General features: G+C 43.9%; 1 protein-coding gene across 4 annotated transcripts; it reads right to left on the bottom strand.

Moving 5' to 3' along the window:
- Nucleotides 1-718: 718 nt before the first annotated feature.
- Nucleotides 719-25,126, bottom strand: LOC124012150 (fasciculation and elongation protein zeta-1-like). Of its 4 annotated transcripts, none has more exons than XM_046325639.1 (10): nt 24,765-25,126; nt 20,054-20,404; nt 17,587-17,686; nt 16,546-16,632; nt 15,693-15,861; nt 12,725-13,050; nt 1,999-2,079; nt 1,796-1,871; nt 1,332-1,397; nt 719-907 (listed from the first exon to the last, which is right to left on the bottom strand). In XM_046325639.1, the coding sequence occupies exons 2-10, from the start codon at nt 20,359-20,361 to the stop codon at nt 891-893; spliced, it is 1,230 nt and encodes a 409-aa protein (XP_046181595.1). In that variant the 5' UTR covers nt 20,362-20,404; nt 24,765-25,126; the 3' UTR covers nt 719-890. The 4 variants fall into 4 exon arrangements, with proteins under 4 accessions (XP_046181595.1, XP_046181588.1, XP_046181602.1 ...); XM_046325632.1 differs by having other exon boundaries at nt 719-888; XM_046325646.1 differs by lacking the exon at nt 719-907 and adding an exon at nt 914-1,166 and having other exon boundaries at nt 17,587-17,638.
- Between the last annotated feature and the right edge of the window lie 2,819 nt (nt 25,127-27,945).

Below are 27,945 nucleotides of genomic sequence, written 5' to 3'. Positions count from 1 at the left end.
CCTTTTTCTCCCCAATTTCGTGGTATCCAATTGGTAGTTACAGTCTTGTCTCATCGCTGCAACTCCCGTACGGACTCGGGAGAGGCGAAGGTCGAGAGCCGTGCGTCCTCCGAAACACGACCCGGCTAAGCCGCACTGCTTCTTGACACAATGCCCATTTAACCCGGGAAGCCAGCCTCACCAATGGGTCGGAGGAAACACCGTACACCTGGCGACCGTGTCAGTGTGTACTGCGCCTGGCCCGCCACAGGAGTCACTAGTGCGTGATGGGACAAGGACATCCCTGCCGGCCAAACCCTCCCCCTAACCTGGGCGATGCTGGGCCAATTGTGCGCCGCCCCATGGTTCTCCCAGTCGCAGCCGGCTGCCACAGAGCCTGGACTTGAACCCAGAACTCCTATAATCTTTGCAATGTGACATTTGGGTCTACAGACAAAATGGCATCAGAACCAAACCCCTTTGGGCCTGAGGTGTAGTGAAGTAAAACTTAGCCGTGTGAATATCTCATAACAACATCAAATCATCTCTGTAAAAATTGTTCAACAAAACAAATTCATCCCTGTATAACTGTGTGGTCACTGGACAGTATTTGCTTGTCATGCTCTGAATAGAGATCAGTTTGTCAGTGGGGGTACAGTGGCCCCATACAGTAGTATTCAGGAGACAGCCATTTTGGCTCCGGATGGATCTTAGTGTGCAGGAAGGACAAGGTGAGCTCAGCAAAAAGGAGTAGTTTTATTAGATGAGTAAGGTACAGTGTTTTAGATGGTAACGGTCCATGGCTGACAATGAAAGCGGGGGGAGCTCATGCAGCTTGGACGGGTGGAGGGTTGCCAGATTGGAGTCTCCTCCGAAGTCTCCGTCAGACAGCAGCCCATGGCTTGAATTCTTTAAGTAGGACACAGCACTGGATAATTTTTTGGGGTGGTTAATTAGGGATACTTCAATCATCGTTATAATTATATGCTTTGTCAACTATCATATTAGCCTATTTTAATTTCTTTACAGCCCCCTTTCACGTGACATAAGTTCAGACGAAACTCACGTTCATTTAACCATTTATTAGAAAATAGATGACAACACGTGGTCTTGGCGTTAGGCTCTGCTCCCTCAGGGGAGCTTAGTGCCATTAGAATACAGGCAGTGAGTGAGATATACCAATCCCCCTGACGGGAACAAAAGCAGAACCAAACAGCTGTTGTACTTTCCACTTTTGTTGACCCTTACTTGGACAATATACTGTAAATGCTTTTCAATTAGTTATTCTCTTACACTTAGAGTAATACCTATGCAATGTTAAGTGTTTCTAAACCTAATAAAGAATTAGTTACCTTTCAATATGTAGTCAGTTAGCAGTGTAGGCACCTTCTCACTGTCCTCCTTCATGGCATAAAGAACTGTGGGGAGAAAAGCAAAGCAAGGTGGCTCTTAGCACTGAGTATAGCACTGCAGGGGATTGAGTTCTTTGAACATTGTAGGCATTGACTTACAAGTTGCCTAACAGATGGGACACAGACTAACCAAATAGAAAATTAGGTTTGTACCAGACTATCTGAACAAAACTAACTTTGAGGGTAAATTTGTGTGTTTCAGACAGCGTTTCCCAAACTCGGTCCTGGGGACCCTAATGAGTGCACGTTTTGGTTATTACTCTAGCAATACACAGCTGATTCAAATAATGAACTCTTCATCAAGCTTTGATTATTTGAATCAGATGTGTAGTGCTTGGGCAAAAAACAAACTAGGAAAACGACCCATTAGCTTAGCATTACATTTTATTTCCCTGCCTACTTACTATTAGTGATCATCTGAAGGTCATCCACAGTTGGAGGAGTTGCTTTCTTCTCATATGGAATTACCGTGTTTAGATACTGAACAATGAAGACAAAGAGACTGTTACGGAAGTAGTGTAGCAGTGTTGAACCCACATGCTTCATTGTAGATTTAACACACTGATATAGTTGGTGGCTAAGAGCTGTAAATGCTTAAGTGTCTGACCAGTTTGTCCATCCCTGTGCTGCCAAATGTCTGTCTGATGCCTGTCTGCAGGATGTTGGAGAGACCCTCCATACTGAAACGCTGGAACACAGACAATCACTAGCAGTGAGTAACAACAACCCTCTGTCATCACAACACGGATTTAGTAACACTAAATGAGACAGCTATGAGACATAATTCTATGAGACAGCATTCTAAATACATTATAACCTTTCTCTATGCATTCATACAGCTTATACGGAGTTATTATGAATATACACTGCTCAAAAAAATAAAGGGAACACTAAAATAACACATCCTAGATCTGAAAGAATTAAATATTTGTATTAAATACTTTTTTCTTTACATAGTTGAATGTAATGACAACAAAATCACACAAAAATGATCAATGGAAATCAAATTTATCAACCCATGGAGGTCTGGATTTGGAGTCACACTCAAAATTAAAGTGGAAACCACACTACAGGCTGATCCAACTTTGATGTAATGTCCTTAAAACAAGTCAAAATGAGGCTCAGTAGTGTGTGTGTGGCCTCCACGCGCCTGTATGACCTCCCTACAACGCCTGGGCATGCTCCTGATGAGGTGGCAGATGGTCTCCTGAGGGATCTCCTCCCAGACCTGGACTAAAGCATTCTCCAACTCCTGGACAGCCTGTGGTGCAACGTGGCGTTGGTGGATGGAGCGAGACATGATGTCCCGATGTGCTCAATTGGATTCAGGTCTGGGGAACAGTGGGCCAGTCCATAGCATCAAAGCCTTCCTCTTGCTGGAACTGCTGACACACTCCAGCCACATGAGGTCTAGCATTGTCTTGCATTAGGAGGAACCCAGGGCCAACCGCACCAGCATATGGTTTCACAAGGGGTCTGAGGATCTCATCTCGGTACCTAATGGCAGGCTACCTCTGGCGAGCACATGGAGGGCTGTGCGGCCCCCCAAAGAAATGCCACCCCACACCATGGCTGACCCACCGCCAAACCGGTCATGCTGGAGGATGTTGCAGGCAGCAGAACGTTCTACACGGCGTCTCCAGACTCTGTCACGTCTGTCACATGTGCTCAGTGTGAACCTGCTTTCATCTGTGAAGAGCACAGGTCGCCAGTGGCGAATTTGCCAATCTTGGTGTTCTCTGGCAAATGCCAAACGTCCTGCACGGTGTTGGGCTGTAAGAAACATGCACATTTTTGTAAGGCTCAGGCAGTGCTCCTCCTGCTCCTCCTTGCACAAAGGCGGAGGTAGCGATCCTGCTGCTGGGTTGTTGCCCTCCCACGGCCTCCTCCACGTCTCCTGATGTACTGGCCTGTCTCCTGGTAGCGCCTCCATGCTCTGGACACTACGCTGACAGACACAGCAAACCTTCTTGCCACAACTCGCATTGATGTGCCATCCTGGATGAGCTGCACTACCTGAGCCACTTGTGTGGGTTGTAGACTCCATCTCATCACTAGAGTGACATCAGCCAGGAAGCATAGGAGCTGAGAAGTGGTCTGTAGTCACCACCTGCAGAACCACTCCTTTATTGGGGGTGTCTTGCTAATTGCCTATAATTTCCATCTGTTGTCTATTCCATTTGCACAACAGCATGTGAAATTTATTGTCAATCAGTGTTGCTTCCTAAGTGGACAGTTTTATTTCACAGAAGTGTGATTGACTTGGAGTTACATTGTGTTGTTTAAGTGTTCCCTTAATTCTTTTGAGCAGTGTAGTAGATTAGTGTCACGCCCTGACCATAGAGAGCCCTTGGAGAATGCTGCCATACAGGCGTGCTGAAGAGCGTGACACCAGTTCGGTGCCATCTGCACCGGTTTCACGCATCTGGCCTCCAGTGCGCCTTCCCAGTCTGGTACGTCCTGTGTCAGCTTCCCTCACTCGCCCTGAAGTGCGTGTCACCAGTTCGGTGCCACCTGTGCCAGATCCACGCATCAGGCCTCTAGTGCGTCTCCCCAGTCTGGTACGTCCTCTGCCTGCTCCTCGGACTTGCCCTGAAGTGCGTGTCACCATTCCGGTAAGACGAGGGGGGACGGTCTGTGCATATTTGTAAACAACAGCTTGTGCACGAAATCTAAGGAAGTCTCTAGATTTTGCTCACCTAAAGTAGAGTAAATTGTGATAAATTGCAGGCCACAGTTTTCAGCTATACTTTTCGTGTCTGTTTATTTACCACCACAGACAGATGCTGGCACTAAGACTGCACTCAGTCAGCTGTATAAGGAAATAAGCAAACAGGAAACCACTCACCCAGAGGCGGGGCTCCTAGTGGCCGGAGACTTTAATGCAGGGAAACTTAAATCAGTTCTACCAAATTTCCATCAACATGTTAAATGTGCAACCAGAGGGGAAAGAAATTCTAGATCACCTGTACTCCATACACAGAGACGCGTACAAAGCTCTTCCTCGCCCTCCATTTGGTAAATCTGACCACAACTCTATCCTCCTGATTCCTGCTTACAAGCAAAAATTAAAGCAGGAAGCACCAGTGACTTGGTCTATAAAAAAAGTGGTCAGATGAAGCAGATGCTAAATTGCAGGACTGTTTTGCTATCACAGACTGGAACATGTTCCGGGATTCTTGCGATGGCATTGAGGAGTACACCGCATCAGTCACTGGCTTTATCAATAAGTGCATCGGGGGCGTCGTCCCCACAGTGACTGTACGTACATACCCCAACCAGAAGCCATGGATTACAGGCAACATTTACACTGAGCTAACGGGTATAGCTGCCGCTTTCAAGGTGCGAGACTCTAACCCGGAAGCTTGCAAGAAATCCTGCTATGCCCTGCGACGAATCATCAAACAGGCAAAGCGTCAATACAGGGATAAGATTGAATCATACTACACCGGCTCCGACGCTCGTCGGATGTGGCAGGGTTTGCAAATTATTACATACTACAAAGGGAAGCACAGCTGAGAGCTGTCCAGTGACACGAGCCTACCAGATGAGTTAAATCACTTCTATGCTCACTTCGAGGCAAGAAACACTGAGGCATGCATGAGAGCATCAGCTGTTCCGGACGACTGTGGGATCACGCTCTCCGTAGCTGACATGAGTAAGACCTTTAAACATGCACAAGGCTGCAGGGCCAGACGGATTACCAGGACGTGTGCTCCTGGCATGTGCTGACCAACTGGCAGGTGTCTTCACTGACATTTTCAACATGTCCCTGATTAAGTCTATAATACCAGCATGTTTCAAGCAGACCACCACCATAGTCCCTGTGCCCAAGAACACAAAGGCAACCTGCCTCAATGACTACAGACCCGTAGCACTCACGTCCATAGCCATGAAGTGCTTTGAATGGTTGGTAATGGCTCACATCAACACCAAAAGGAACACTTATGTGAGAATGCTATTCATTGACTACAGCTCAACGTTCAACACCATAGTACACCACAGAAATTTGGACATATTTCCACTGGTCTAAAGTCCATTGCTTGTGTTTCTTGGCCAAGCAAGTCTCTTCTGCTTATTGGTGTCCTTTAATAGTGGTTTCTTTGCAGCAATTCGATAATGAAGACTTGATGCACACGGTCTCCTCTGAACAGATGATGTTGAGTTGTGTCTGTTACTTGAACTTTGTGGAGCATTTATTTGGGCTGCAATTTCTAAGTCTGGTAACTCACTAATGAACTTATCCTCTGCAGTAGAGTTAAGTCTGGGTCATCCTTTCCTGTGGCGGATCTCATTCATTATAGCGCTTTATGGTTTTTGCAACTGCACTTGAAGAAACTTTCAAAGTTGTTGAATTTTTCCGGATTGACTAACCTTCATGTCTTAAAGTAAGAATGTGCTGTCATTTCTCTTTACTTATTTGAGCTGGACTTAGCCCTATTTGGTGAAAGACCATCTTCTGCATACTACCCCTACCTTGTCACAACGCAACTGATTGGCTCAAACGCATTAAGAAGGAAAGAAATTCCACAAATTAACTTAACAAGGCACACTTATTAATTGAAATGCATTCCAGGTGACTACCTCATGAAGCTGGTTGATAGAATACAAAGAGTGTGCAAAGCTGTCATCAAGGCAAAGGGTGGCTACTTTCTGGAATCTAAAATATAAATTATACTTTGATTTGTTTAACCCTTTTTTGGTTACTACATGATTCCAAATGTGTTATTTCATAGTTTTGATGTCTTCACTATTATTCTACAATGTAGAAAATAGTAGGGAATATTGAATGATCCTCAATGATCCATCGCATCTCCCAAAAATGTTTGCAACATACATCTGTAAAATGATAGTCTAGAAACGAAAGCTTTGGTTGTCTTCCTCTCAGGCTTCCATGTCTTCTCCCTGGACCTCCTCAATGTCCACCTCTTGAACATCAGACTCGGAGGCCTCATCTTCACTGTCACTTTTCAATCTTGTTGAGAATAGCTCGTTGTCAGGCTCAAAAAGCCTCAAATTTGCCCGGATAGCCACCAATTTTTAAACCCTTGTATTGGTTAGCCTGTTGCCTGCTTTGGTGTGCGTGTTCCCAATCAAGGACCAGTTGCACTCTGAGGCGGCTGATGTTGGTGGGATTTGGAAGATGATGGAGGCAACAGAGGAAAGGGCCTCAGATCCACAAAGTCCCTTCCACCAGGTGGCTGTGAGATATGTTTGCATGACTGCCATCCCAAAGCCCTTGCTTGGAAGTGTACTTCGCCAGACTGCCAAGAACCTTGCCCTCATCCAGGCCAAGGTGGAGATACACAGTAGTGATGACATAATAGGCCTTGTTGATCTCTGCACCAGACAGGATGCTCTTGCCAGCATACTTGGGGTCCAACATGTATGCTTGCGGCATGTTTGAGCTTCAGGCAGAAGTCGCTTTTTGATGTATTTCAGAACTGCAATTTCCTCTGCTTGGAGCAACAGTGGAGTGGGCAGGGCAGTACGAATTTATTCTCTTACATCTGCAAGCAGAGTCTGAACATCAGACCGGATGGCATTGTCTCCCTCAATCCTTGCAATGGCTACTGCTATAGGTTTCAGGAGTTTCAGACTGCTTACCACTCTCTCCCAAAATACATAATCCAGGAGGATCCTCTTGATGGGGCTGTCCATATCAGCACAGGGCCATTTCCTGGAGAGCCTCCTTATCCCCCAGGAGACTGTCAAACATGATGACAACACCACCCCAATGGGTGTTGCTGGGCAGCTTCAGTGTGGTGCTCTTCCCACTTTTCTTGGTGAGGTAGATTGCTGCTATATCTTGCAAGATCTTGAGCATCAGCTGTACATGTGAGGGAAGAGTGCACTCCACATGTGATGGAAGAATGCACTGTGCATGCAGAGGGTTGTAATTCCATTGAATGTGGATATTTTAACCAAAATATGCCACAAGACCTAGAACTGCCTTGTGTATCCTACAAAAAAAGGTTCACTGTTATAAGCTAACTTTTTGAGGAATTTAAGAAAAATTCCCCAAATTCCTGGGCTCAACTTCCCATGGAAAATTTCAGAGCGTTTGCAACCCTAGCTGCTACTGTAAGTGAACCTATGGTCACTTCCTCTGTGAGTACTCGGTCTGTTCTTCCCGTAAGTTCAGTTAGTTAGGACCTCTCGGTCCATTATCCATGTTGATGTGTTAGGAAGAGAGAGAGCTGTCTGGCTTGGAAATGGATGTGTATGGACATTAAGCCCACATGCATGTGTGTGTGTGCATGCCTGTGTGTTGACAGATACACGCATGCACACACACACAGAAAACTACAGGAAAAGGAGGACCGAACATGCCCCCATTCTCATTGATGGGGCTGTAGTGGAGCAGGTTGAGAGCTTCAAGTTCCTTGGTGTCCACATCACCAACAAACTAACATGGTCCAAACACATCAAGACAGTCGACTCCGGCACTGCTTGCTGTGCGGTAGCAGAGAAAACAGTCTATGACTTGGGTGACTGGAGTCTCTGACAATTTTATGTTTTTTCCTCAGACACCTCCTTTTATATAGGTCCTGGATTGCAGGAAGCTTTGCCCCAGTGATGTACTGGGCCACACGCACTACCCTCTGTAGCAGCTCACTGTCGGATGCCGAGCAGTTGCCATACCAGGTGGTGATGCAACCGGTCAGGATGCTCTCGATGGTGCAGCTGTAGAACTTTGAGGATCTGGGGACCGATGCCAAATCTTTTTGCCATGATCTCTTCACAACTGCCTTGGTGTGTTTGGACCGTGATAGATCATTGGTGATGTGGACACCAAGGCAGTTGAAACTCTCGACCCGCTTCACTACAGCCCTGTTAATGGGGGCCTTTTCGGCCCGCCTTTTCCTGAAGTCCACGATCAGTTCTTTTGTCTTGCTCACATTGAGGGAGAGGTTGTTGTCCTGGCACCACGCTGCCAGTTCTCTGACCTCCTCCCTATAGGCTGTCTCATTGTTGTCGGTGATCAGGCCTACAACTGTTGTGTTTTAAATTTATTTTTTATATTTCACCTTTGTTTAACCAGATAGGCCAGTTGAGTAGAGTGTTGGAGGCTATTTTATAAATAACATAGCCGAAGTCGAGGATCGGTAGGATAGTCAGTTTTACAAGGGTATGTTTGGCAGCGTGAGTGAAAGAGGCTTTGTTGCGAAATAGGAAGCAGACTCTAGATTTAATTTTGGATTGGAGATGTTTAATATGAGTCTGGAAGGAGAGTTTAAAGTCTAGCGAGACACCTAGGTATTTGTTGTTGTCCACATCTAAGTCAGAACCGTTCAGAGTAGTGATGCTAGTCGGGCGGGCAGGTGCGGGCAACGATCGTTTAAAAAGCATTTGGTTTTACTAGCGTTTAACCTCTCTGGGACATGTGATACGGTAGCGTCCCGCCTCGCCAACAGCCAGTGAAAGTGCAGGTCACCAAATTCAAAACAACAAAAATCCCATAATTACAATTCCTCAAGCAGACAAGTATTTTACAGCATTTTAAAGAAAATTCTTGTTAATCCAGCCACAGTATCTGATTTCAAAAAGGCTTTACAGCGAAAGCACCACAACGGATTATGTTAGGTCACCACCAAGTCACAGAAAAACACAGCCATTTTTCAAGCCAAAGAGAGGAGTCACAAAAAGCACAAATAGAGATAAAATTAACCACTAACATTTGATGATCTTCATCAGATGACACTCATAGGACTTCATGTTACACAATACATGTATGTTTTGTTCGCTAAAGTGTATATTTATATAAAAAAATCTCATTTTACATTGGCGCGTTACGTTCAGTCTAAAACATGCAATGATTGTGCAGAGAGCCACATCAATTTACAGAGATACTCATCATAAATGTTGATGAAAATACAAGTGTTATACATGGAATTAGAGATATTTACATTACATTTAAGTCATTTAGCAGACGCTCTTATCCAGAGCGACTTACAAATTGGTGCATTCACCATACTTCTCCTTAATGCAACCGCTGTCAGATTTTTAAAAAACGTTACTGAAAAAGCAAACCATGCAATAATCTGAGTACAGCATTCAGACAACAAAACAGCCAAAAAGATATCCGACATAATGTGTAGTCAAAATTAGTCAGAAATAGCATTATAAATATTCACTTACCTTTGATGATCTTCATCAGAATGCACTCCCAGGAATCCCAGTTCCACAATAAATGTTTGATTTGTTCGATAAAGTTCATAATTTATGTCCAAATAGCTTATTTTGTTAGGGCGTTTGGTAAACAAATCCAAACGCTCGTTCAGGTCCAGCCGAACGTCGGACGTAAAGTTTGAAAAGTTATATTACAGGTCGTAGAAAATTGTCAAACTAAGGATAGAATCAATCTTTAGGATGTTTTTATCATAAATCTTCAATAATGTTCCAACTGGAGAATCCCATTGTCTGTAGAAAAGCAATGGAACGAGAGCTAACACTCTCGTGAACAATCCCCTCTCATTCTCTCCCCCTTCATAGTAAAATACTGTTGACATCTAGTGGAAGCCTTAGGAAGTGCAATATGACCCCATTTACACTGCATATTGGAATATGGCAAAGAGTTGAAAAACGACAAATCTCAGATTACCCACTTCCTGGTTGGATTTTTCTCAGGTTTTCGCCTGCCATATGGGTTCTGTTATACTCACAGATATAATTCAAACAGTTTTAGAAATTTCAGAGTGTTTTCTATCCAATATTCCAAATAATATGCATATATTAGCGTCGGGGACAGAGTAGCAGGCAGTTTACTCTGGGCACCTTATTCATCCAAGCTACTCAATACTGCCTCCCTGTCACCAAGAAGTTAAGAGCAGTTGGAGGCCACGGATGGAGTGTTTTATGGCATTGAAGCTCATTTGTTAACAATCTCCAAAGAAGGGCCAGAAGTATATAGAATGGTGTTGTCTGCGTAAAGGTGGATTGAAGAATCACCCGCAGCAAGAGCAACATCGCTGATATTTTCACAGAAAAGAATCGGCCCGAGAATTAAACACTGTGGTACCCCCATAGAGACTGCCAGAGGTCCGGACAACAGGCCTTCCGATTTGACACACGGAACTCTATCTTAGACGTAGTTGGCAAACCAGGCAAGGCAGTCATTTGAGAAACCAAGGCTGTTGAGTCTGCCGATAAGAATACAGTGATTGACAGAGTCGAAAGCCTTGGCCAGGTCGATGAAGACGGCTGCACAGTACTGTCTTTAATCAATGGCAGTTATGATATTGTTTCGTACCTTGAGCGTGGCTGAGGTACACCTGTGACCAGCTCGGAAACTGGATTGCACAGCGGAGAAGGTACGGTGGAATTCGAAATGGTCGGTGATCTGTTTGTTAACTTGGCTTTCGAAGACTTTAGTAAGGCATGGCAGGATGGATATAGGTCTATAACAGTCTGGGTCGAGAGTGTCACCCCCTTTGAAGAGGGGGTTGACCGCGGCAGCTTTGCAATCTTTAGGGATCTTGGGTGATACGAAAGAGAGATGGAACAGACTGGTAATAGGGGTTGCAACAATGGCGGCGGATAATTTTAGAAAGAGAGGGTCCAGATTGTCTAGCCCAGCTGATTTGTACATGACCTGATTTTACAGCTCTTTCAGAATATCTGCTATCTGTATTTGGGTGAAGGAGAAGCTGGGGAGGCTTGGCCAAGTAGCTGCAGGGGGTGCGGAGCTGTTGGCTGGGTTTGGGGTAGCCAGGAGGAAAGCATGGCCTATAAGCCTAGCATGCTTATTGAAATTCTCAATTATCGTGGATTTATTGGTGGTGACTGTGTTTCCTAGCCTCAGTGCAGTGGACAGCTGGGAGGAGGTGCTCTTGTTCCCCATGGACTTTACAGTGTCCCAAAACCTTTTGGAGTTAGAGCTACAAGATGCAAATTTATGTTTGAAAAAGCTAGCCTTTGCTTTCCTGACTGACTGTGTGTATTGGTTCCTGACTTCCCTGAAACGTTGCATATTGCGGGTACTATTCGATGCTAGTGCAGTCCGCCACAGGATGTTTTTGTGCTGGTCGGGGGCCTTCAGGTCTGAAGTGAACCAAGGACCTTATTTGTTTTTAGTTCTACATTTTTTTGAAAGGGGTAAGCTTATCTAAGATGGTGAGGAAATTACTTTTAAAGTACAACCAGGCATCCTCTACTGACGAGGATCCTCTACGGAACTTAATGATGGTGTTGGAGACGTGCTTGACCATGCAGCTGTGGGTGAACAGGGAGTACAGGAGGGGACTAAGTACACACCCCTGAGGGGCCCCAGTGTTGAGGATCAGCGTGGCAGACATGTTGCTACATACCCTTACCAACTGGGGCCGGCCCGTCAGGAAGTCCAGGATCCAGTTGCAGAGGGAGGTGTTTAGTCCCAGGATCCTAAGCTTAGTGATGAGCTTCGTGGGCACTTTGGTGTTGAACGCTGAGCTGTAGTCAATGAATAGCATTTTCACATAGGTGTTCCTTTTGTCCAGGTGGGAAAGGGCAGTGTGCAGTGCGTCATCTATGGATCTGTTGGGGCAGTATGTGAATTGGAGTGGGTCTAGAGTATCCGGGAGCATGCTGTTGATGTGAGCCATGACCAGCCTTTCTAAGCACTTCATGGCTACAGTTTTGAGTGCTACAGTGCGGTAATCTTTGAGGCAGGTTACCTTCGCTTCCTTGTGCACAGGGACTATGGTGGTCTGCTTGAAAGATGTAGGTATTAGACTCAGTCAGGGAGGTTGAAAATGTCAGTGAAGACACTTGCCAGTTGGTCCGTGCACGCTTCGAGTACACGTCCTGGTAATCCATCTGGCACCGGGGCTTTGTTAATGTTTAAAGGTCTTGCTCACATCGGCTACCGAGAGCGTCATCCAGAACAGCTGGTGCTCTCGTGCATGCTACAGTGTTGCTTGCCTGGAAGCGAGCATAAAAGGCATTTAGCTCGTCTGGTAGGCTCATGTCACTCGGCAGCTTGCGTCTGGGTTTCCCTTTGTAGTCCGTAATAGTTTTCAAGCTCTGCCACATCCGACGAGCGTCAGAGCCAGTGTAGTAAGATTCAATCTTAATCCTGTATTGATGCTTTGCTTGTTTGATGGTTCGTCTAAGGGCACTAACCACTAACCCACACATTGACTCTGTACCGATACCCCCTGTATATAGTCTTGCTATTGTTATTTTATTGCTGCTCTTTAATTACTTGTTCTTTTTATTTCTTATTCTTATTTGTATTTTTTTTAACTGCATTGTTACTTAGGGGCATGTGACTCAAATTTGATTTGATTTGGATACAAACACCATCATCATCATCATACAACATTGGTATGTGTCGATTCCTCAGTGCTAACCTTCGTAGGCATGGAGGCGGGCTTGGAGTCTGTGCAGGCGTTGATCATAGTAGGTGTTCCACCAATCACAGTCGTGGTTATCGCGTTACCCTGCAGACTGAGGCCCTTGTCGACCCGGCGCCTGCGCTTGCCCGTGTCCCGCTGTTCCTTCTGGCGGTTTTGCACCTCCATGAGGGCCGTGATGAACGTGTTCTTCACCTCCTTCTCAAACTCCAGCTCGTCACGACGCGCCAGCTGGGTGACCAGCTCCTCGGAGTACTCTCTGATGGCCGCCTCCACCCGGCACAGCAGCTCCACCAGGGCCGAGCTGGGCATCACACTCAAGCCTGGAGGGAGAGAGAGGCATGGAGGTCAGGTATAGAGCTACATTAGCCTGGAGCCCCGCTCTGCATGAGCTGAATAGCCAAATCCTATGGTCATTGTCACAAACAGACAGATCTGAACCCAGGCAAACTGACATAGGTCTGGAGGGAGAAGGGAGGAGACAATGGTTGTAATCAGGTATGAAGCTATGCTACATTAGCCTGTTGATTCCAAATGCTGTATTGTCAACTCTTACGGTCATTGTTACTAATAGATCTAGGACCAGGCTAACTGTACATAGAGGTGAACAGAGATTCAATATGCATAATGTTATATACTGTAGAAGGGATATCAAATTGCTTTCCTTGAGGGACAAAGCACAATGACATAAACTGCTTGGGAAAAAGGAAACCTGGGCCTGTATTCATAAAACATCTCAGCGTAGGAGTGCTAATTTAGGATTAGGTTCCCCCTGTCAATATTATCATATTCATTGTGATATAAAAGGCAATACTGATTCTAGATCAGCATACTTTGAGACACATACTTTGAGACACTTTATGAATATGAGCCCAGTACCACTTCAGGCCTCAAGGGCAGGAATTGAATTGATGTGTATTCATGGATTGAGCGAGCTAAACTGAGCGAGCTCAACTGTGAATGGTCCTGGCGCACCAGAAAAAGTGTCAAGGGAAGCCAGCTTGGATTTGGCGTCACTCCTATCAAATCCCATTGAGAGCATACTTGAACTGTTGCACCTCGTTGTGTTGTTGTCCTCCGGTGGCTAGCTAGCCAGCTAGCTAAAATCGGCCTATTCCTAAATTAGCCATGGATAGAAATAGAGATTTGGACTTGTGGTTTTACTTCATTCTCCGTACTGGCCAATGACTTTAATTAACAGTGATTCTGATCCAACCATTAATTCATACATTGTTGTGCCCCTGACCTGGGAGGATGTAAGTTCAATATGTAGCTAGATGTAGAACGCTAATGTTAACTAGCTAACATTTCCCATGAATGAAAGTTAGGGTAGCGAGCTAGCATTTTAGCCAGGTAGCCTAGGACAATAAACAATAAAAGCGTGTATAGGTATGACAGACTGTGATTGACTGTTTCCTCAACATGAAAGAGAGGAGGATGACATTGGAATTTCTCTACGAGTTAAAATGTTTTTCTGCATTCACGAACACGCACGCACACACACATATAAATCAGAACCATGGACAGCCACATCACATTTAGCTTACGTGGATTGAACAAAACATTTTTGGGTATCTTTTAGTTGTTACTCTATTAGACTAAGTAGATGTGATTTGATGATGTTGAAGTTAAAATGGTGCTGGAATAGTGGAGGCAGCTGCTGTTTTCTTTGCGACTTGCAGTAACTCTCTGAGGTTCTAAATCAATACTTGTTTAGTGGTCTGAAAATGTCGGAAACATTAACTTGCTTGTAGGTCATGTAACTGTCTGTTACTCTACATGCAATATCCTTTGTGGCCTTTTGTTTTATTTTTAATTTAACCTTTATTTAAGTAGGCAAGTCAGTTAAGAACAAATTCTTATTTACAATGATGGCCTACACAGGCCAAACCCAGACGACGCTGGGCCTATGGTGCGCCGCCCTATGGGACTCCCAATCATGGCCGGTTGTGATACAGCCTGGTTTGGAACCACTTCACTGGACAGAGATTGCTATCTGGTTTTGTGATAAAATAAAGGTGTGGTTGTATTTATTCTGGCCACTGTGTCTTCTTATTTCTCGGCCATAAGGCCTATATATCACGGTTGCAAGGCATATGAATTAACAGGTTATAGAGAAAATTATCACAACAAATAGATTGTAATGTCTTTATTGGGGGGGTGGGCTTGGCTTCCCCAGTGATGTTACCCACGCACCGCTACTGCATACAGTATATGTAAATGGGATGATATCACCCATATGTCACCTATGACGTTTTTCATTAGTCTTGACATTAAATTCTGAGGAGAGGAACTGGCCTTTGACTGTTTCTGTGACTGTGGGTGATACTGTCCAATATTACTACTATTTTTGGAAGTAAACACACACAAACACACACCAAGCAGGACAAATAAAAATGTGTCTCATGCAGGAGAGCCACATGGTCACACAATGTCTTTCCACAGGGAACCATATTGAATGTGTGACATGGCCCTCTGAAATGATTGACTCATACGAAAAATGCCTGCTGCAGGTTTGTCCAGTTATTCATCCTATATTCACCATAGAGGCTGAAGACTGATGAAAGTTCCAGATATTTACTCAGGGAAACTGATAAGACAACCACATTGTCTGAACTAGGAACCCTCACCCAATCAAAGTCCAATAAGCAGGGCGTTAGCCTACTGAGCTAAACCCTAGCCATTAACTCAAACAACTTTACATATTTTTGTCTCAGACAAGGTTACTCAGTGATACAGTCACAGCTCATAGAGCACATCTTTAACCACTACAAGATCGGTCAAAGGTCACTTTCTTTTTACACACTGTTGTATAAACAGGAAATAGAATTAGGAAAAAGAGTCTGTCCACAACTCCAATGAAAATCTCAATTGGACCTTGAATTGCTAAAATGTTCATTTAACTCCTTGGTAAATGTGACTTGGTGTTTAACCCTTCAGTCAACCTTAGTTTTTGTACACTTACCTTCATAAGAAGGCGTGTTGTTATTGGCGGCCTGGGATAGCTGTCTGATCTCTTCCAGAAGAGATGGGTTGGTCTTGGGTGAGGAGTGTCCACTCTCTTCCTCGTCATCCTCCTCTGTCTCACCAGGGTCCGGAGAGTTCTCCATCATCTCAACAATCTCCTCAATGACCTTGGAGAGAGAGAGATGGAGGTAAGGTAGATGAATGTACAGTAGCCTATGCTATAATGCAGAAGGGAGCTACTTGAAATAAATAGTCATGCTATACATTTAGCCTTGGCCTAAATTGACTTGGCCTTTCTAACCACTATTATTATAGTATATGGGGGAGTTAATGTATTCTTCTTTTGTATTTTTTAAATTAGTCTAAATTAGATTAAAGTAACTGTCCAGAGAGAATCTCACATTTAAAAGTTAATATTCTGTTAACTCATACCAAAATAATGTTGTTGACTCATCTTTTATTCGTATTTGTGGCCAAAGCATAAATTGGAGAAAAACCCACATCTCAAACAGACCATTTAAAAAATGTTTGCTACTTCCCCATAGAGGATGATTGTCAATAAGCGGTCTACTTAGATTAATATTTTGAATGACCGGTATACTCCTACACCATTCTGTTGTTGGGTACGCCCACACCATTCCAGCACAGAAAAGCTGCTTTTTAACATACTTATTACCATTTTCTTTTAAGGAAAACTTTTTAACTTGTGTTGTAAATAATTATAGGTCATATTTCATAGAAATCTGGAAACACTGGACAGCTACTTTAACTAAACCCAGTAATATTCAGTACTTAACTGGAAGTCCTACCAAGTCCTTTGGATAACAGGAAGTATATGTGTCTGTAGTCACCTGATCAGCAGTGAGGAGAGGCTCCTCGCTCAGGCAGTTGGCATTGTCGTTCTTCTCGTTCATCTCCTCCTCCTCTTTTTCATGAATCTGTAGAATACAAGAGAGAACGAATGAAACCATGGAAACCCATTCAGCCACATTAGTGCTAAAGTAGCTTAACTTCTTAGTATTGGAAACAGAAACCATGGAAACAAGGTTTATAAATAAGAGTACAGAAAAGCCATTCACCTATATTGGATTTATCTTTAGATTATTAGCATTGGCATTTAGGGAGCTAGTGAACATGGCCCAAATATGACCCCATTATCCCCCTCTCTGCTCTCTGCTCTTCATCTCAAAATACAATTTACTACCCTCGAGTTTAGAAGCCAATTTGAAAGTGTTTGGGTTGTGCTTAGTCAGACTCAAATTGCCCCAAATATATCTATTGTCCATTGACTGTCTGTTTTCTACTTGATTGATTTTGATGCGCATTGTTTTTATGCCATTTTCCTCAATCAGTAATAAACTAAACCGGGGGCATGGAAGGGTAAATGCTGATGGAATGCTTTCCACTGTTTGGAGAGTCGCTTATACAGTAGCTTCCTGCTGGGGACTGTCTGTCTGCGTATTGGCCATGACCCAGTGCCTGCAGTTGCATGTGAGAGCAGACCAGAGGAGGAGAGGGAGAGAAGGTGTAGGAGGATGGGGGTTGATTGACAGATACTAAGTAGCATGCAATCAAGGCAGCTCAGCCTTGATTTTTGGTGTCAGGTCAGGTGACGTTAGCACCACAAGCACGACAGACTCTAGCTTGCACGTTTGCTAAAACATTGATCTCTTACAGCATGTTCTCCCACATTGCCTCACTAAAGAACACACTGCAGTCAGTCAAACATATCCATTCAAATAAAAGTCTAAAGATCTAATGAAAAAATGTACTTCCAAGATGTTGTCTCAGAATGTTGTCTTTCCAGTTGAGAAGAAAGGGGGTTGGAAAATGGAGAAACATGATTCTTCCGATGACCTTAAAGTATTTTGGAGTATATTGGAGGGCGTTACCTCCTGGTCGGAGAGGTTGCCGTTGAATCCCTCTGAGTTGGGGTTGTCCCAGCTGGAGACAGAGGAAGGGACGTAGTTATCCATCAGCGCATCCCACACACTGAAACATGGACATAAACAAACACACATTCAGTCACCAACACTGCAACACAACAAAAATACACTGTAAAAATGCACACAAAAAAAAGGAGATGCAAACACACTTAGCCACCAACATTGCAACAGGGCATCTCATATAATCCGGCACAAGACAAACACTCAGTCACCAATGCTGAAACAGTCAGGACATCCCACACACAACACAGCACAAAACACTATCAGTCCTCAAGGCTGTAATTATCAGGAAACAGACCATTTTTGGGGGGGCATAGAATGGTAATTCAATAATAATCCCAAATTCAGTGGTGGTTTGTGATTAAAACAAATTGAGGAGGAGGATGGATTACATCGAAGAGGACCTAGATGACCCTCCTCTACCCAAATCACATTTGATAGAAATTGTCAATTGTATATCTGCAGCCATTTTCTTCTATCAGTGTTCCGTTGAACATTTGCAGACAGTGAATGCAGAGGAAGAGATGTTCACATCACATTATTGTGCTCTATTCTCTTTTGTTGCTCTTTTATTTCACTCTGTTTTGGGCGGTCTCTCAAAAATGATGTCCCTGAACCTGTCACCATAATTAATCAAATCGAAATGCACATCAAAATCCTCCCCATTGCAGTCCAGGCTGCAATGCACACAGTCAACTAACAATAAAATCTAAACTCACAGTTTACACATTTTTTACAGGTGTACAATTTGAATAAGTATAGATAAAAACAGCCCCTTACAGCATTGTGCAAGTTCTCTTCGAACTATAAGATCCTCGGTCCAATCAAGGCTTTAGCCTTGTGAAAATGACCAGAGTAGAACTCTCCCTTTCCGTGTTCCCAGCTTGGCATGGCATCCACACCCTACCATCCTTTTAGTGGCACTGCCCAGCCATTCACCAAGCAGGAAACAAGCAGCCATTCGTCAGGACTCATGACCTTAGAGGGTCATGCCTGTTGTGTTGTCCCACACACACACACAAACACCCACACACCAGACATCTCTCCATCTGCCAAACAGGAACTAGCTGGTACAGGACTGTCCCATATGTTTGCAAACCTAGAGCTAATCTGGCCTTTAGATTGAACCGGTCATTCCATCAACTGTGTTGCATAACATAAATAATCTATAAACTATCACATTTGGCTAGATAAAATAATGCTTGGATAAATGTGTGTATATATTCATTGCATCACTACAAGGATAGGGGAACCAATTTCAAAACATTCAAATCAGAAACATCATATGATGCAGTTTCTAACTCTGCAGTGTAATGTAGAATACAGTAGATCATCAAATGCAAAACAAGGTCATTATTCATTCATTACAGTTTAGATAGCTGTGATGACTTGTGGTATTCTATTGAACCATATTCAGAGTACATAGGACCGAAGGACAAAGTATTGATGATATACAATGATATACACGTTTGTATGTTGGGGATGCTGTTGTTAGCATGTAGGGGTGCTAACAGCATTCCCAACATACAAATTTGTATATCATTGTATATCATCAATACTTTGTCCTTCGGTCCTATGTACTCTGAATATGGTTCAATAGGCATACCCAAGGGCACCTACAACCAAGCTATTTTTAGCAAGAGGGTTTATTTCCACCCAATGCGAGAATGTCTGTGTTTCTGCTTCAGAGGCTGTTGGCGAATGGGAGTGCTAGCTGCCTGCTGGTAGAGGCAGCGACAGACCAAAAGAGCATTCAAAAATACATTTAATAATTCAAGGCCTATACCGGCTGTGGACTGCTGGAGTGGGCAGGGTCACACGGGTGGTTTGTGTTTTTGTGTTTTTCTGCTGTTGGGTGATTTGGTCGCTGTGAGGTGGGCTGAGTATCAGGATCTGAGTGCTGGGTCATGAGCTATCCAGTGGTATTTTTATAACAGTAGTGGTATATCAGCCAATGCACTGTTTAGCTGATAGCTGTGATGACTTGTGGTATTCTATCTAAACTGTAATGAATGAATACGTGTAGTGTTCATAGCTGCTCCTTTCACACCATACCCAGACTTTACATGCTCTGTTTGCAGTAAATAGTGTGCCTTATGAATAGGATTGTACAGTCACAAAAGTATGCAGTATGAAGTCAGAAGAGGAAGACATCATCAGACATGATGGACTCCCTAAACAAGTAAGTTTTGACCAATGCTTTGTTCAAAAGATTGCTGCAAAGAATGTGCCATATTATCAAAAAGATTACTGGGGTGCATTGTACAACTCAAAAGGTAAGCAGATGAAGTGAAAAATCACTTCCCCTGTGATACACCATTTGTATCTTAAACTCTTATCACAAAAGCACAGACCCTTTATGCTGAGGTCAGACTTAAGCTTAAAAACCACAAAGGTGGTGGCCGACACTTACTCTTCATCCTGCAGCCGCTCCTCGTCCTCCTCGGTGTGAGACTGGTTGCGCACGGGGGCCAGGCCCTCCGTCTTGGTGTTGTAGTTATGGAAACAGACATTCAGCTTCTCGTCAAACTCGTTGACCAGGTCCTCCATGGACTTGAAACTCATCATCTCAGAGAAGTTCTCCAGTTCAGAGAAGTCCTCACGGGTGATGGGGGTCAGGGAGACGGTGCTGTAAGGGGGTCGGCTGAGGGGCATGTCCTCTACCCGGCAGGGCCTGAGGTCCTCGAACTCCTCATCCAGGCACACAAGCGGGGCCTCCATGGTTGGTGTCCCCAATCACAAGTCAATGACAGAGAAAGAAGCCCTAGCATTGGGAAGGAAGAGACCAACATTTGAAAACAACATGGAATTTACAGGGGATTGCTTTTTAAAAATTTGAGTCATTAGATCATACTCCAGAAACACTGTCAATACCACTGACCCAGAAAAGACAAAGAATTTCTGGGTCCTAGCACCGCACCAGTACTTCAGGAAGACAGTAGTGATAATTCGGACATCCGCTACATCAGCAGTAGCACATCTGATTCAACAAACAAAGGCTTGGTGGTTAGTTGAATCAGGTGTGTTAGTGCTGGGCTGGAGTAAAAATACCTGATTATATGATAAATTCACACATCAGTTATCTAGAGTAATTTCAATTGGATATTTACCAATAAAATACACATAGACATTTTGTAGCACGTCTGAAATGGCAAAGTCACTCCCAGACAAAGAGGAAGGGACTCAGCTGGACCAGGAAAGACCCAGTCCCCTAGGGAACCAAAATGGTTAATTAAGCAATACTGGTGGGATTTCATTGATGAAGAAAGGGATTCAGGGACTGACAGTCATTATAAAGACACTACAGTGTCCACCAGTTATGTTGTCTTAAGAGCGATACTCAACAAAAGAAAGGGCATAGCTAGCCCTAAATTTAGACAATGTGCTAATTATAGATTTTATCGCTGTGGTAAATTCTGTTTCACAGCAAGATTGTACTAAGCACCATGAAATTTGGGAAACATTGTTCAAGATGGACACTAACCAACTTAAGTGAAAATCCTAAACACTTAAATCATGAGGTCATATAGCTATAATTATCAGACATCCTCAATGATGAATTACTCTGTATGTAATTCTTGTTATTACTATCCTGGTAAGTATGGAGTGATCTGTACAAAATTAACAACACAGTTGATTCTTGTGGAAGACTGTTTGATGAAAGTTGTGTGTCAGTCCAAGTTCTGATGCAGTGCAATTACAGGAGTGAGAGCTAAATGTACTAAGGTTTTTCCTGGATCTTTGCATATAGCCAGGGAGTGTCGTGGAAAGGAATCCATTTAAAACAAGATTGTGTAAGTCTCTTCCTTTCTCTCATCACATTATTTAGCAAAGTGCCACTTCATCAAAAGACAGACATTAATCTTTAGTCCTTCCTCTCTCTCTTTGTCTCTCTGTCTCCCATCATACCCACCCTTATTTTCTGCAGGGAAGCCTCTGAGTACAGTGGGGCAAAAAAAGTATTTAGTCAGCCACCAATTGTGCAAGTTCTCCCACTTAAAAAGATGAGAGAGGCCTGTAATTTTCATCATAGGTACACTTCAACTATGACAGACAAAATGAGGAAAAAAATCCAGAAAATCACATTGTAGGATTTTTAATGAATTTATTTGCAAATTATGGTGGAAAATAAGTATTTGGTCACCTTCAAACAAGCAAGATGTCTGGCTCTCACAGACCTGTAACTTCTTCTTTAAGGGGCTCCTCTGTCCTCCACTCATTACCTGTATTAATGGCACCTGTTTGAACTTGTTATCAGTATAAAAGACACCTGTCCACAACCTCAAACAGTCACACTCCAAACTCCACTATGACCAAGACCAAAGAGCTGTCAAAGGACACCAGAAACAAAATTGTAGACCTGCACCAGGCTGGGAAGACTGAATCTGCAATAGGTAAGCAGCTTAGTTTGAAGAAATAAACTGTGGGAGCAATTATTAGGAAATGGAAGACATACAAGACCACTGATAATCTCCCTCGATCTGGGGCTCCACGCAAGATCTCACCCCGTGGGGTCAAAATGATCACAAGAACGGTTAGCAAAAATCCCAGAACCACATGGGGGGACCTAGTGGATGACCTGCAGAGAGCTGGGACCAAAGCGACAAAGCCTACCATCAGTAACACACTACGCCGCCAGGGACTCAAATGCAGTGCCAGACGTGTCCCCCTGCTTAAGCCAGTACATGTCCAGGCCAGTCTGAAGTTTGCTAGAGAGCATTTGGATGATCCAGAAGAAGATTGGGAGAATGTCATATGGTCAGATGAAACCAAAATAGAACTTTTTGGTAAAAACTCAACTCGTCGTGTTTGGAGGACAAAGAATGCTGAGTTGCATCCAAAGAACACCATACCTACTGTGAAGCATGGGGGTGGAAACATCATGCTTTGGGGCTGTTTTTCTGCAAAGGGACCAGGACGACTGATTCGTGTAAAGGAAAGAATGAATGGGGCCATGTATCGTGAGATTGAGTGAAAACCTCCTTCCATCAGCAAGGGCATTGAAGATTAAATGTGGCTGGGTCTTTCAGCATGACAATGATCCCAAACACACCGCCCGGGCAACGAAGGAGTGGCTTCGTAAGAAGCATTTCAAGGTCCTGGAGTGGCCTAGCCAGTCTCCAGATCTCAACCCCATAGAAAATCCTTGGAGGGAGTTGAAAGTCCGTGTTGCCCAGCAACAGCCCCAAAACATCACTGCTCTAGAGGAGATCTGCATGGAGGAATGGGCCAAAATACCAGCAACAGTGTGTGAAAACCTTGTGAAGACATACAGAAAACGTTTAACTTCTGTCATTGCCAACAAAGGGTATATAACAAAGTATTGAGATAAACTTTTGTTATTGACCAAATACTTATTTTCCACCATAATTTGCAAAAAAATTCATTAAAAATCCTACAATGTGATTTTCTGGATTTTTTTTCTCATTTTGTCTGTCATAGTTGAAGTGTACCTATGATGAAAATTACAGGCCTCTCATATTTTTAAGTGGGAGAACTTGCACAATTGGTGGCTGACTAAATACTTTTTTGCCCCACTATATGTATTCATATAGCATCTCGAAGTTGGAATGTTTGGCCTTTAGGATAAGTTTGGCCTTTTCATACACGTCGACCTAGATTATTCAAAACATGCTCAGTGGATGACGTCTGGTACGTATGCAGGCTGGAAGAACTGGGACATGTTCAGCTTCCAGGAATTTTGAACATATCCTTGCAACATGGGGCTGTGCATTAACAATGAGCCTAAGGATCTCGTCATGGTATTTATGTGCATTCAAATTGCCATCAATAAAATACAATTGTGTTCGTTGTGCATGCACATAGCATAATCCCACTGGTTGAAACCGGGATTCATCCGTCAAGAGCACACTTCTCCAGTGTGCCAGTGGCCATCGAAGGTGAGTGTTTGCCCACTGAAGTCGGTTACATCTCTGACGATGAGCATGCAGATCAGCTTCCCTGAGACGGTTTCTGACAGTTTGTGCAGAAATTCTTTAGTTGTGCAAACCCACAATTTAATTAGCTGTCCGGGTGTCTGGACTCAGACCATCCCGCAGATAAAGAAGCCGGATGTGGGGGTCCAGGCTTGGTGTGGTTACACGTGGTCTGCGGTTGTGTAGGCCAGTTTGGATGTACTACCAAATTCTCTAAAATGACATTGGAGCCGGCTTATGGGAGATATATTAAATATAGTAAGAGATATTTGCAGCTTTTCATGGCTACTTTTGTTAGTTCTTAATCCATGTGCTAATGAACATCTTGCAGGAAGATACAAAGGAAAAGACTGAAAATAGCAGAACATTATTTTGTTCTGGTAGACTGCCGTGAAATCATGGCTGAGAGTGACAATATGAGTTTGTTTGCGTGTTTGTTTATGTTTGTATGTGTATGCCCATGTGAATGTATATGCAGTGAGTGTAATGGTGTGCATGCATGTGTGTGTGAATGGGACATTTGACCTTCACCAATGGACCCAGGTGATGGTGGTGTTAACCTACCACTGTTTTGCTCCTTGCCTAGGGCCAAAACACCCACAAACCACCAAAACAATCGCAGAATCTCATCAGATGTCCTTTAATACAATGTAACCAAATAGCTGTCCCCATTTTACACTGGCAAAAACAAACGCTAGCACACTGACTGGAGAATAAATCAATATTTGTTGTTATGCCAAATCCATTGCCATAATTTCATTCCATAAGATCTTATGGCTATAAAATAACAAATATATAATCTTTTTTTTTTTTACATATTTGGGACAATTCAATCGATATAGCGATGGGTGGATCATATTTATCTCAGAACAATACAAACACGTCTCCTGCTATTCATATTCATATGGCTGTGTGGCTGTCTGCCGTAGCCTCTCTCTGTGGTAAACATGAATATTAATATGAATATGTTTACATATATTACTTTCATTGGCTACATGAGAACATGCTTGTCAGGTCCCATAGCCATTATGGAAGAAAATGGATTTGGGGTAGGAAGAGAAGAGAGAGGATGAGGGGACGAAGAGATGGAAGACAAGACCATGGTTACATAAGAGGGAGGGAGATGATGGAAAACAATGATGGAGGGAGAGGTGGATGTAGAGAAGGATAGATAGAATGATAGATTACCTGTGCCTCCTGTAATATGGCTTAGAAACAGAGAGACGGTCCCTCCTTGTCCTAGGCAAGGCAGATCTGCACTACGGCACCTTCCTCTGCAAATCCCAACACTGACCAACCAACAGCAATTACAGTCATTCCAGAGACTGGGGAGAAAGAGAAAGGAAGAACCATGACAATGTCCGGTGCTGTTCTGTCCGTCCGTTCTACTCCACTAACACACAGCCCCCTCGCTTATCTCTTTCTGCTGCTAGCAGCGTGTTGTTTTCGAATTAGTAATCAGCCTCAGAGAGAGTAAGAGAGAGCGCCTGTGCATTGCTTGCTAGCTACATCACCTGCCTGCCTAACGGAATCATCATCCCCCTCTCCCCTCCTCCTTCTCTCCCTTTGTCCATAACTCCCTCCTCCCCCTCCCTTCCTCCCTCCTTCCAAGGCTCAAAGCCCTCAATATTAATGAGGGAAAGGGCAGGGGGAAGGTGAGGAGGTGAAGGGAGAAGCAGCTGCACCATGTGTGTACTGTAGAGACCAGGCTAACTGTGTCCGCAATGGCTACATTATTAGGTTGTCCTGGAACCTGCTACTTATCATTCTATGTGTAGAATGGCAGGAAAACTAGCTGCATTGACCAGAGCCTGTGAATACGTTAGCTTGGTTGATTAGCATTTTGACAGGGTCAGAATGATGCTGGAACGGAACAGAGCAGAAAGGAGGGACACTGAGATTGGTGGTGGTGTTTAGCTTGCTTGCTAGCCTGTGAAGGAAGGTTATTTTTAACCTTATTGATGTCACTTGTTAAATACACTTTTTAATCAGTGTAGATGAAGGGGAGGAGACAGGTTAAAGAAGGCTTTTTGAGACCATTTAAAAAAAAACTTTATTTAACTAGGCAAGTCAGTTAAGAACAAATTCTTATTTTCAATGACGGCCTAGGAACAGTGAGTGGGGTTAACTGCCTGTTCGGGGGCAGAACAACAGATTGTACCTTGTCAGCTGGGGGATTTGAACTTGCAACCTTTTGGTTACTAGTCCAATGCTCTAACCACTAGGTTACCCTGCCACCCCAATTGAAAAATGGATTGTATGTGTGCCATTCAGAGGGTGAATGGGCAAGACAAAAGATGTGTGTCTTTGAACAGGGTATTTAATTTGTATTTTATTTACCTAGGCAAGTCAGTTAAGAACAAATTCTTATTTTCAATGATGGCCTAGGAACAGTGGGTTAACTGCCTTGTTCAGGGGGAGAATGACAGATTTTTTTTTACCTTGTTTACCTTGTTTACCCCAATGGTTAAGGTGCTATGGTGGTAGGTGCCAGGCGCACCGGTTTGTGTCAAGAACTGCAACGTTGCTGAGTTTTTCACGCTCAACAGTTTCCCGTGTGTATCAAGAATAGTCTACCACCCAAAGGATATCCAGCCAAATTGACACAACTGTGGGAAGCAATTGAATCAACATGGGCCAGCATCCCTGTGTTACGCTTTTGATACCTTGTAGAGTCCATGCCCTGGGGGGAGTGCAACTCAATATTAGGACGGTGTTCTTAATATTTTGTACACTTAGTGTATATCTGTATTTATCATAGGTCCCGTGATAGAAATACTGAGAGAGAGGGAGATAGAGACTGAAAGGCAGTGACAGATTGAGAGAATGACAAACAGGCAGCAATACACCTCTATTCCACCATGTCAGAAGACGGTTGTAGAGGGATTGCTGCCAACTTGGTTTTTGTCACCCTGTGAGCTACAGATGGCTTTACACACACCCACACAACGTAAACCCACTCAGCTCCTCGTCAGTCCCTGGCCTGTTCCCTTTCCCTAATCCCTGACTGGGTTTAATCTGATTCTGTAGTGGAGGTGAAATCCCCTTTGGAAGGCTCATAGCCGACATAGGAATAGAAACACGTGCTCATGTAACGGCTTCACGCACTATTATAACACCATGGCAGCACAGATAGTGATACAGACACAAGTCTTGAATTTCAACGTGTTTCAAGCTGATCACCATTGTCTCTGTTCCCATGAACTCCATGGTAACCTGTCTAAATGACTATCGTCCCACAGCACTCACATATGTGATCATGAAATGCTTTGAAAGGCTGGTTATGACACACATTTACACCATTATCCTAGAGACCCTGGACCCACTCCAATTTGCATACCGCAGCACCAGTTAGCCTCGAGCCAGGCCCATCTCCCGGCTGGCAAACTAAATTACTCCAGCTATAATATCTCTTTTGCCAATTGGCCTGGACACTTGTCGACACGGAGCCCCGCCGAACCATCACGACTGGTCTGCCGATGTAATTCCATCCGTTGTGCCCTCAACCGTTCTTTGTCGGACGTAGGTAAAGATGACACCATTCTATATACTTCTGGCCCTTTGGACACTGTTAACAAACCTCCAAACGAGCTTCAATGCCATACAACACTCCTTCTGTGGCCTCCAACTGCTCTTAAATGCAAGTAAAACTAAATGCATGCTCTTCAACCGATCGCTACCCGCACCTGCCCGCCCGACTAGCATCACTACTCTGGACGGTTCTTAGAATATGTGGACAACTGCAAATATCTAGGTGTCTGGCTAGACTGTAAACTCTCCTTCCAGACTGATATTAAGCATCTCCAATCCAAAATTAAATCTAGAATCGGCTTCCTATTTCGCAACAAAGCCTCCTTCACTCACACTGCCAACCATTCCCTCGTAAAACTGACTATCCTACCGATCCTCGACTTTGGCGATGTCATTTACAATATAGCCTCCAACACTCTACTCAGCAAACTGGATGCAGTCTATCACAGTGCCTTCCATTTTGTCACCAAAGCCCCATATACCACCCACCACTGCGACCTGTATGCTCTCGTCGGCTGGCCCTCGTTACATATTTGTCGCCAGACCCACTGGCACCAGGTCATCTATAAGTCTTTGCTAGGTAAAGCTCCGTCTTATCTCAGCTCACTGGTCACCATAACAACACCCACCCGTAGCAAGCGCCCAAGCAGGTATGTCTCACTGGTCAAACCCAAAGCCAACACCTCATTTGGCCGCCTTTCCTTCCAGTTCTCTGCTGCCAATGACTGGAACGAATTGCAAAAATTGCTGAAGTTGGAGACTTATATCTCCCTCACTAACTTTAAGCATCAGCTATCGGAGCAGCTAACCGATTGCTGTAACTGTACACAGCCCATCT

Source organism: Oncorhynchus gorbuscha, linkage group LG02 (assembly GCF_021184085.1).
Source record: "Oncorhynchus gorbuscha isolate QuinsamMale2020 ecotype Even-year linkage group LG02, OgorEven_v1.0, whole genome shotgun sequence".
NCBI classification, from domain to species: domain Eukaryota; kingdom Metazoa; phylum Chordata; class Actinopteri; order Salmoniformes; family Salmonidae; genus Oncorhynchus; species Oncorhynchus gorbuscha.
The sequence above is the reverse complement of the archived record's forward strand: the minus strand, read 5'-3'. Positions and strand labels throughout refer to the sequence as shown.